A 10,796-nucleotide genomic window follows, 5' to 3' on the forward strand; every position below is an offset into this window, starting at 1 on the left:
CTGTCGCAAAGATGCGCCTTTGCCTGCCAAACCTGCTTGTGACGGCTGCACTTATATCGGCCGGCGCCGTGTTGGCGCAAGACATTCCCACCGATGTGCCCGTATCAGTTCTCCTGACTTCAGCTCAGGAGCATCTCACAAAGGGCGAGACCAACGAGGCCTTGGCCTATTTCGATGCGGCCATCGCCCGAGATCCGACCAACTACCTGTCATTCTTCAAGCGGGCCACCACGTACCTGTCGCTCGGTCGCGCAAACCTGGCAACTGAAGATTTCAACAAGGTGCTCTCGCTCAAACCTGGGTTTTCAGGCGCCCACGTCCAGCTTGCCAAGATCAAGGCCAAGGCCGCCGAGTGGGATGGCGCAAGGGCCGATTACGCTGCGGCCGGCGAAGGGTCGGACTCCCCCGACGTTCAGAGTCTGACGGCGGCGGAGGAGTCGATGAAGCTGGCCTTTGCTGCCGAAAAAGAGGGCCGATGGGAGGAATGCGTCAACCATGCAGGGGATGCCATCGTTACCGCCTCCAGGTACATCCCCTTGCGCGAGACGCGATCCCACTGTCGCTTTGAGCGAGGCGAGTTGGAAGAAGCCATTGGCGATCTTCGCCACGTGCTACAGATGCGTCCCGGAGACATCTCTCCCCACGTCGTCATCTCGGCCGTTTCGTTCTACAATCTCGGAGATCTCGACGCTGGCGTCGGCCAGATCCGGAAGTGTCTTCATTCCGACCCAGACTCTAAAGTCTGCAAAAAATTACACAAGCAGCAAAAGGCTATTACCAAGGCATTTACCAAGACAAATGGTCAATTGAGCAAGGGACAGTATACAACGGCGAGCAGGGGGTTGGTTGGGACAGAAGAAGACACCGGGCTCCTCCAGACCGTCAAGGAACAGGTGGACGAGCTACGCCAAGATGGAAGAATACCCGCCCAAGGGAGAGTGCTGCTGTACGAACAGCTGGTCGAGATGGTTTGCCAGGCTTACGTTGAGGTAAGTTGCGTGGATGTGCTATGACGCTACCAAGATTCAAACTAACAACAATGTGTCACAGTCAACTAGCAAGCATGCCGATAAGTATTGCGACGAGGCAGTTCAGCTAAATGAAGAATCATTCTGGGGCCAGTTGCATCGTGCCAAAATGTTACTCAAGAAAGAAGAGTTCGAGGCAGCCATTCAGACGCTGGAAAACGCCGCCAATGCGCACCCAGACAAGAGAGACAAGATCAACCCACTTCTAAACAAGGCACAGATTGAACTCAAGCGGAGCAAGACAAAGGATTACTACAAGGTTCTCGGCGTTGCCCACGATGCTGATGAGAGACAGATCAAATCAGCGTACCGCAAGGCGTCCAAGCAGTTCCACCCAGACAAGGCCATGAAGTCGGGCCTCAGTAAAGAGGGGGCCGAGAAGAAGATGGCGGGTATCAATGAGGCGTACGAGGTGTTGAGCGACCCCGAACTGCGCGCCCGGTTTGACAGAGGAGACGACCCCAACTCCCAAGAGAGAGGAAACCCATTCCAAGGATCACCGTTTGGGGGCCAGCAGTGGGCGTTCCAGCAACCAGGCGGCGGCGGCGGCGGGCAGCAGTTCAAGTTTCAGTTCAACAATGGGCCGTTTGGTTTCTAAAGCAGGAGTAGCAGTGGGTGTAACAGCAGCAGCAGCGGAGTTTTTGGCTTTTTGTTTCCCCTTCATTTTGAGCTTACAGAGATGGATAGATAGATGCTCGTCGTCGTCATCATCGTCATCGTCATCGTCACCAAGGCGTAGCGTTTGCCCATGCCAAATACATACTAAGGTACAATACAAATAGATGCAATACATAGGTACTACACACATGCATTCACTCAAACAAAATAAACAAAACAAAACAAAACAAAACCTTGACAAGAAACTATACCCTTTTCCCACATGCACCGGCGAGGCTCCGGGTTCGAAAATGTTGCATCACATGCTGCTGTATCTATCAATGTACATACATACGTATATCCCGGGATTACTCCGCCGCTGAACTACTCAAACCCAAAGGTGGGGCTCGCACACCTCGCAATTGCCTCCCGGACTCCGAGGCCGTCAACGGAGAAGAGGTGGGAAATTTTTATAGACCGGATTACTGGGGATCCGCTCTGGATATCTAGACTGTGCCGGCCGCGATCAAACATCTCCCTCGTCGACTGCCAGAAAAAACCACGCCCTCTCGACCTGCCGCAAAGTGCCCCAATGCTCTCAAGCTGCCATTGATCCGCCTGTGCCTCTGCTTCAGCTTCAGCTTGCAATCGACTCCGCACCCTCGACGGGACACCTCAGTCAGCTCAGCTCCAGCATCATCTTTCATCTCTCTCGCCCTTGTAGCCGCGGCTGCTTTCGCCCGCCCGCACGCTTTTGTTTAGTTGCGATCCCAGCGCCGACCGCCCGACCGACCGCCAGCCTCTCTCTCCGTCTCCGTCCTCACCCTCGCCCTCGACGAACCCCGACAGTATAAACGCTGGCCGTCGTGCTGCCTCAGCACGCTTCATCTGCCAACCTGGCTGCCATCAATCAAAAGACTTTTGGCGCAGCTTCTGACGCTGTGGCCGAGATGGTCCAGCCGCCAAGTGGCAAGCCTGTGGAGGAGGATGAGGATTACGAGTGAGCAGCCACCCATGTCCATGGCGATGCTTATCCTTTGTGAACTTTTGATATATATTTTTCTTGTTGTGTGCGCTCGCAATGCGCGACAAAGTAAAACTCAAGAGGGAGAAAGAAGCCCGAGCCTGAACAATTTTGTACTGACTGTTTTCTGCGCTTGTGTGTCTAGCTATGAATCCCTTCCACCAAACTTCTCGCTACTGCAGAACATGGCTGCAGGAGCATTTGCTGGGATTGCTGTGAGTGACTGATCCACTGTTCACATTCTCTCTGGACATGTGCTGACGACAAATATCCAGGAACACACCGTCATGTACCCCATTGATGCGATCAAGGTAATTGCCTTGTTGCCGAAAGCCTCTTCTTCAACCTCTATAGTACTGACGCGGAACTTTGCGACGATAGACACGAATGCAAGTGCTACAACCGCATGGGACGATAACACACAACAGCGTTCTTCGAAATGCTTTCCAAATCGCGCGGACCGAAGGTGTTTTCAGCTTATGGCGCGGCATGTCCAGCGTTATTGTGGGAGCCGGTATGTTTCCCCCATGTTTGCGGTTTTGCCGCGGTTCTTTTTTTTCTTTTCTCTTCTCCTTCTTTTCCCCTGTAGCTAACTCAGTGCTTGCATAGGTCCTGCCCACGCTGTTTACTTTGCGACCTACGAAGCCGTTAAACATGCCATGGGCGGCAATCAAGTTGGCGTCCACCACCCTCTTGCTGCTGGTAAGCCTCGCTTTTGCTCGGATCCCCAAGTGTACCCTGCCCATGGCTAACCTGGTGCTTTATAGCCACAAGCGGTGCCGCAGCTACAATCGCCAGCGATGCTTTCATGAACCCATTCGATGGTATGTCGTCGTGCTATTTGCCCCGAGTCCGTAGGAGCGAACGGGGATACTAACGTCAACTCCCCTCCAGTCATCAAGCAGCGTATGCAGATGCAAGAGTCTCGAAAGATGTATCGTTCCATGGTCGACTGCGCCAAGTACGTCTACCGAAACGAAGGCCTCGGCGCTTTCTACATCTCTTACCCAACCACACTGTCCATGACCGTCCCCTTCACGGCCCTGCAGTTCCTCGCCTACGAATCCATCTCCACCACCATGAACCCGCAGAAGTCATATGACCCTGTCACGCACTGCCTCGCCGGAGCCGTTGCCGGTGGCTTTGCCGCTGGTCTCACCACGCCCATGGACGTCATCAAGACCATCCTACAAACAAGAGGCACATCCTCGGATCCGCAAGTTCGAAATGTCAGCGGCTTCTCAGATGGCTGCAAGCTGCTGTATAGAAGGGAGGGCTTCAGGGGCTTCTTCAAGGGAGTCAGGCCCAGGGTTGTCACAACAATGCCCAGCACTGCTATTTGCTGGTCTGCTTATGAATTTTCCAAGTGAGTTGAGCTCTGTTTCCCCTTTTTTTTCGAAGATGGTGTCTCGTATACTGACATTGGTTTACTTTTCCAGAGCGTACTTCATTAAAAGAAACGATAGCTTGTAAAGAATTTTTTTTTTTTTGCAATATATAGTAATTATAGAGATTATACAGAGCAATAAGCTATGAGCTATAATTACTTATTTCTATTCCACAAAAAAAAGGTAGTAAATAGATCATGGTCAAATACAGTCTGTGTAAAGCAGCCAAAAACCCAAGTGGGCGATTAATGTATTGAGGACACGACCAGACGAGAAACAAAGGTGCCTGTTCAAGCGCCTCATCTCTCGTGATAGACTTGTGAGTGGTCAAATTGTCTATACAGCATCTTGTATCACAAAACTTAGCATATCTACTACCTGAAAGAGTAGCGATACTAGAACAAAGTAGCTGATAGTAGAACAAATCAGCAAATAGTAGAATAAAGTAACGATAATAGAACAGAGTGGTGATATTAGAATAAAGTAACATTAGTAGAACAGAGTAGCAACAGCAGAACAGAGTAGTAATACTAGAACAAAATAACAATGGTAGAACAAAGGAGAGTAGTTGTACGGCGACCCACCCTTCTATAATCAGCTAGCTTCCCTTTAGCTAAGATCTGGGGGGACCTGCACGCCTACAAGTAGATCAACAATCCACCTTTTAGGTACCTTATGTAGACACCCGGTGACGCTTCCAGCAGCCATCAACAGCCACCTGACTCTAGGCAGCACAGTCGTTATTACCAGCTGACTTGAAGCATCAACAACAACAACATTGATATGTGCATCGCCTGTGCTGTTCCTGTTCTCTCTCCCTATCTATCGGACGATTCCACATAAAAACATGGTCAACAGCTGCGTCGGCGTGTGCGTCACCGAGTCAACTGTATGAGCGAGCCTCGATATCGATACCGATACCGATATGACATCCAAGATCTTCTCACGACTCACGGCGTCTACGCAAGGCGGCCGGTCTTTTTACGAACAGCTACGGTCCTACGACAACGACGACGACGAGCCAGACTATGATATCGAGGCTGGACCTGGGCAGGGACCTGCCCGCGGAGACTCCAGCCGACTCTTCGACAGCATCCCTGCACCCACGCTTGCCGCCGCACGACGCAACAACAATGCCCACGGCGTGTTATCGCCAGGAGCAAACAGCCTTCACCAGGGCCCTCGCAGAAGCTCCAACGGCAGCCGAGGCCCCCCGATGAGGTGGCCACAACACGATGACGACGGGGACGACGACGTACCCGCTTCGCTACTCGTCGAGTCCAACAAGGCCATGGCGAATCCAGCCCTCGATCAAGCAGAAGCGCAGCATTTCCGCAGCCCAGAACCCTCGTCAGGCCACGGCCGGGCTCAGTGGCGACCGCCCACTGACGAAGCTAGACTCGACATTCCCAAACCAAGCGCACAGCCGGCGGCGGCGGCATCACAACCACCACCACCGTTCGGATCTCTATTGAACGCGGGGCCGTCATTCGACCGCAAGAATGCTGCCCTGTGGAGATGGGCAAACATTACAAATCTCGATAGCTTCATGAGAGATGTCTACAATTACTATGAAGGCGATGGAATGTGGTGTATCATGTCTTCAAATGCCCTGAGACTATTGTAAGTGCATTCGAGGAGGCTGGAGGGAGGGAGCCATGTTCCTTTTCCCTCTCTTCTTAGCCTGGTTGAAATCGAACGGTAGAGCTAACATGGAGATGCAGAGAAACTCTATTCGTCGCCGTGCTGCTCACCTTTCTGACGCAATGTGTTGACTACAGCAAGGTGCCGCACAGCCAATCGCTGAAGCAGGTCGTCGTACCTCAGTGCACCCAGAAGATGTCCGGCCTGTGGAATTTTGGCATCTGGCTTTACTCATTCTTCTTTATATGGAAATCCGTGCAATACTTCTTCGAAATCCGCCGCTTACTCCATATCCGTGAATTCTTCGTTGTCCTTCTTGATATCCCTGAACAGGACATGCAGACAATATCGTGGCAGGACGTTGTTGGTCGAATTATGGCTTTACGAGACCAGAATCCTAGGACAGCGGCCAATATGCCGCAAAACTTACGACGCTTCATCGGCACTCAGTCAAAGGAGCGCCTCGATGCTCACGACATCGCCAATCGACTGATGCGCAAGGAGAACTACCTCATCGCCATGATCAACAAGGATATCCTAAACTTGTCGCTTCCGTTCCCGTTTCTGCGGGGTCGTCAGATGTTTTCAAAGACCATGGAGTGGTATCTCCACTACTGCATCCTTGACATGGCATTTAACGAATTGGGGCAAGTACAACAAGATTTCTTACGTGCCGAAAGAAGAGGCGTCTTGAGTCAAAAGCTGAAGCAACGATTCTACTTTGCTGGGTTGCTGAATCTCATCTTTGCCCCCATTGTCCTCGCGTACGTCATTATCGTCTATTTCTTCACGTACTACAATGAGTATCAAAAAGATCCCAAGCTAGCTGCGGCACGCAAATACACCGCACTTGCTGAGTGGAAATTCCGCGAGTTCAACGAGCTTCCCCATCTCTTTTTCGAAAGGCTTCATATGTCATTCCCGTTCGCAACCCGATACATTGACCAGTTTCCCAAGCGCATGACGGAAGATATCGCCAAGAGTATTGCCTTCATGTCTGGCGCACTTACGGCCATTCTTGCAGTTTGCACTTTACTCGACTCGGAACTGTTCCTATCGTTTGAAATCACAAAAGACCGGACCGCCTTGTTTTACCTGGGAATCTTTGGAGGCATCTGGGCCATCACCCGTGGAATGGTGTCAGAAGAAACGCAAGTGTTCGATCCAGAGTATGCTTTGAGGAACGTTGTTGAGTATACTCACTATATGCCTGATCATTGGCAGGGAAGGTTGCACAGCTTTGAAGTTAAACAGGAGTTTTCGGAGCTTTACAAGATGAAAGTCGTCATCTTTCTGGAAGAGATCCTAGGCATCATAACTACTCCCCTGTTGCTACTGCTGTCACTACCTAAGTGCAGTGACCAGATTGTGGATTTCTTCCGAGAGTTTACGGTGCATGTCGATGGTATGGGCTACGTCTGTTCATTTGCCGAATTCGACTTCAAAAGGGGGCCAGGCCAACCTGCCGCTCGTCGAGGCGTAGCCAAAGATGTCCGCGAGGATTATTATGCAACAAAACATGGGAAGATGGCTGCGTCTTACTACGGTTTTCTTGATAACTATGTTATCAATCCGAAAACTGGCATCCCTGGACACCTGCCTCCAGGGACTCAGCCATTCCATCCTCCCCCTGCGTTTCCCAATCTGAATTCACCCACATTAGCAGCCGATATGCAGGCTTCGCATGTGGAAACGGGAAGAAATAGGAGCCGCACAGCTGGGCTGGGTGCGTTCCCGAGGGGTGGGCATAGCATCACGCAACCGTCACCTATGGCATCTATGCTATTGGATGCCCGCCACCAACCTTCGATCGCAAATGTGGGCGGTAGAGGGCCATATAAACCGCGTCCGTCGCGAGGTACACACCCTCACCCTGCGGTCCAAATTCCCGAGGAGCCCTTTGAGGCTGATGTTGCAGAAGAGCATGGAGGGGAGAGCTCCGAAGCAGGCGCTATGCTTGGGGAATCTATGTGGCAAACGTCGCCGGGCATCAGCAAGGAAAACAGCAGCAGCATGGCCAACACGAAAGAGCCGGACGTTGGTGTTCTTGGGTTAATCAATCAGTTTCGGCAAACACAGCCGCATCGTCGTGGAGGAGGAGTATTTTAGATATTGATATCAGTCTTTGGATGCAATAAATATTAAGGAGTTATAGCGAATACAAATTGGGAATAAATAGGCATTAGGGGATAATAATTAGACCTTGCTTTCTTTCATATCAACAGCCAAGTGTTTCCCTCACGTGTCAACTACTATCGTTATTTTCTTCTACTATCGTTACTGTCGCTATAGGCCACCATGAACGGCTTTAGATGGCTTATGAGATTCTGGTTGACAGTTCTATGCAGAGATGGACGAGAATCATACTTTTCATGTTACCCTTCGTCATTTTATTCTATCTAGTGATGATTTCATATGGACTGAACCTCGAACAAGTTGCTCTTTTCCACCAACACTCTGCATTAAATCGGTTTCATACGAGCAGCGGTGGCTAAGGTTTTTACATCTAATGAGAATCATAAACATTGCTTCTTTTGACTTTATTATTTATAAGTAATAATTATACAACCCGTGAACAACTTGATTCTACAAATAGATTCAGTTTGACTCAGACACTTGCCTCCTTTGGCAGCCCTGGGTATGCATACATGCTTCATTGCATCCCGTATCTATATTTCTTTTGTTTTCTCACTACGCATGACCTATTGACTTGAGAGACCTTCCAACGCCTAACCTTCGATTGACTCCAGCCCCTCTCGACTCAAAAGGCCATACCGGTTTCACACCACAACGACCTCCCGACTTAGAAGTGGATGGCCTTGTCATAGGTGGCCATGGCAGCCTCCTTGAAAGCCTCGGCAAGCGTGGGGTGGGCGTGGCAGGTTCGGGCAATGTCCTCGCTGGATGCGCCGTACTCCAGGGCCAGGGTAGCCTCGGCAATCATCTCACCAGCGCCAGGTCCAACAATGTGGGCACCGAGCAGGCGATCAGTCTCGGGATCGGCAAGGATCTTGACGAGACCATCGGAGTCGAGGTTGGTCTTGGCTCGGGAGTTGGCGCTGAAGGGGAAAGTGCCGATCTTGTAGGGGATATTCTGGGCCTTAAGATCCTGCTCCGACTGGCCAACCCAAGCGACCTCGGGGTGGGTGTACATGACAGAGGGGATGCATCCGTAGTTGACGTGGCCGTGGCCCTTTGACATGTACTCGACGACGGCAACAGCCTCCTCTTCGGCCTTGTGGGCAAGCATGGGTCCAAAGGTAACGTCACCAATGCAGCGGATGTGGGGGATCTTGGTTCGGTACTCCGAGTCGATGATGACACGGCCGCGCTCATCCAGCTCGAGGCCAATGTTCTCCAGGCCCAGGCCCTGAGTGTAGGGTCTTCGTCCAATAGCGACCAAAACGACCTCGGAATCAATCTGTAATAACTTGTTAGTGCCCAGCTACCGGGGCTGTCTGGTTATGGTTGGGTTCACTACTTACGCTCTCAGGCTTGCCACCCTTAGCAGCGTCGACGTCGAGCTTGACGAGCTCGCTGTTGGTGTCGCCGCTGACGACCTTGGTGTTGAGCTTGAACTCGATGCCCTGCTTCTTGAGGATGCGCTGAGTGGCCTTGGAGATCTCGGTGTCCATGCCGGGTCCACCGATCTGGCCGAGGAACTCGACAACGGTGACCTTGGCTCCCAGACGTGACCAAACGGAAGCCATCTCAAGACCAATGATACCACCACCGATGACGGTCATGGTCTCGGGGACCTTTTGCAGAGCAATAGCACCGGTGCTGGTGACAACGCGCTGCTCGTCGATGGTGAGGCCGGGGAAAGGAGTGGCTTCAGAGCCGGTGGCGATGAGAATGTTCTTGCCGCGGATGACGGACTCGCCGCCGTCGTTGAGGGCGACCTTGATTTCGTTCTCGTTGATGAAGGAGCCGGTGCCCTTGATGTACTCGGCGCCGTTCTTCTTCAGGAGGAACTCGACACCCTTGGTCAGGCCGGTGACGGCGGTCTCCTTGGCCTTCATGAAATTCTCGAGGTTGAGCTTGACCTCTCCGACCTCGATACCGCGGTGTTTTGAGTCATGGAGAATCTGGTGGTACAGGTGGGAGTTGTTGAGCAGAGATTTTGAGGGAATGCAGCCAACGTTCAAGCAGGTACCGCCGAGGGTGCCTCGCTTCTCAATGCAGGCCACCTAGACACAGAACACAGTCAGCTTCTGGATATCACCAGCCGAGCAGATTTGACAATGCCTCACCTTCATGCCCTCTTGTCCGGCCTTGATGGCCGCCACATATCCGGCAACACCACCACCGATGATGATGAGGTCCTTCTCCTCTATTTCCGTGTTAGTACAGTATTCCGAATCTGTCGTTTTTCCTTCTTTTCAGGGCGACGAACCAGAAGCAGAGGCAAATCCTCGACTCCATCGTGACAGGCTGAGCAGAGATGCGGGTTAGCGATGCGAGAGATTTTCCACTGCCAGAAACAGCAGCGGCGGGAGAGGAACTGGGCACTCACGTCAATTGCCTGCTGGGCAGAGTGCGGATGGCACTTCGGGGTATCAGGCGGCTAGCAATCATGCTGGGCAGCCGTTGACAGGAGCTGTGTGGTGAATTGATGGGGGAAGAGAGTCGACGGTTGGAGGTCGAAAAGAAGTGTATCAGCTTTGAGCCTATAGCAAGGCCCGCCGGTTTTAGGGAAGCTCCATGCTTGATTATGTGAACACGACTTGTGCACCGGGCGGGTACTCGAGGGGTACTGGCGGGGTACCTTTTGTCTGTGCGACAAGTGGCAGATGCGGAGGGCAGCGCGACTTCGGCCTCCCGCTCTTTTTTTGCCCCTCAACAAAGTCGTCATGAAGTACCTCCAGGTACCCTCCGGCCCAACGGCGCAAATCGGCTGGACTGGGACATTTTCGCTTAGATGCGGGACGCCTCAACTATCCCTATAAAATCCCAGATTACAACAAGATAGCTAGCTATCTCTATACAGTAAACCCGCCCAGCAAGAGAAGAGGCTGTCACGAGGCGTCAGTGGCCACCCGTGGACAGGCTGTCGGGTACTCGCATTTGATATCATTTCTCAGGGGCGGATTGCCACTACGAGTACATACAAGA

General features: G+C 52.0%; 4 protein-coding genes across 4 annotated transcripts; 3 read left to right on the top strand and 1 right to left on the bottom strand.

Annotated features, from left to right (window-relative positions):
* Positions 1 to 11: 11 nt before the first annotated feature.
* Positions 12 to 1,626, top strand: Triagg1_7403 (uncharacterized protein; the record flags this gene model as incomplete). The annotated part of the gene is made up of 2 exons (XM_062902135.1): positions 12 to 989; positions 1,051 to 1,626. The coding sequence occupies 2 exons, from the start codon at positions 12 to 14 to the stop codon at positions 1,624 to 1,626; spliced, it is 1,554 nt and encodes a 517-aa protein (XP_062753721.1).
* A 949-nt stretch (positions 1,627 to 2,575) lies between these two features.
* On the top strand, positions 2,576 to 4,019 carry Triagg1_7404 (uncharacterized protein; the record flags this gene model as incomplete). The annotated part of the gene is made up of 7 exons (XM_062902136.1): positions 2,576 to 2,625; positions 2,795 to 2,864; positions 2,925 to 2,960; positions 3,031 to 3,163; positions 3,259 to 3,351; positions 3,417 to 3,473; positions 3,544 to 4,019. The coding sequence occupies 7 exons, from the start codon at positions 2,576 to 2,578 to the stop codon at positions 4,017 to 4,019; spliced, it is 915 nt and encodes a 304-aa protein (XP_062753722.1).
* Positions 4,020 to 4,962: 943 nt separating this feature from the next.
* Positions 4,963 to 7,790, top strand: Triagg1_7405 (uncharacterized protein; the record flags this gene model as incomplete). The annotated part of the gene is made up of 2 exons (XM_062902137.1): positions 4,963 to 5,660; positions 5,762 to 7,790. 2 exons carry the CDS (start codon positions 4,963 to 4,965, stop codon positions 7,788 to 7,790), a joined length of 2,727 nt encoding a protein of 908 aa, XP_062753723.1.
* A 694-nt stretch (positions 7,791 to 8,484) lies between these two features.
* Triagg1_7406 (uncharacterized protein) lies at positions 8,485 to 10,259 on the bottom strand (the record flags this gene model as incomplete). The annotated part of the gene is made up of 5 exons (XM_062902138.1): positions 8,485 to 9,102; positions 9,167 to 9,871; positions 9,935 to 10,014; positions 10,078 to 10,115; positions 10,198 to 10,259. The coding sequence occupies 5 exons, from the start codon at positions 10,257 to 10,259 to the stop codon at positions 8,485 to 8,487; spliced, it is 1,503 nt and encodes a 500-aa protein (XP_062753724.1).
* Positions 10,260 to 10,796: the final 537 nt, after the last annotated feature.

Source organism: Trichoderma aggressivum (genome assembly GCF_033847375.1).
Source record: "Trichoderma aggressivum f. europaeum strain CBS 100526 chromosome Unknown scaffold_032, whole genome shotgun sequence".
Classification (NCBI taxonomy): Eukaryota; Fungi; Ascomycota; class Sordariomycetes; order Hypocreales; family Hypocreaceae; genus Trichoderma; species Trichoderma aggressivum.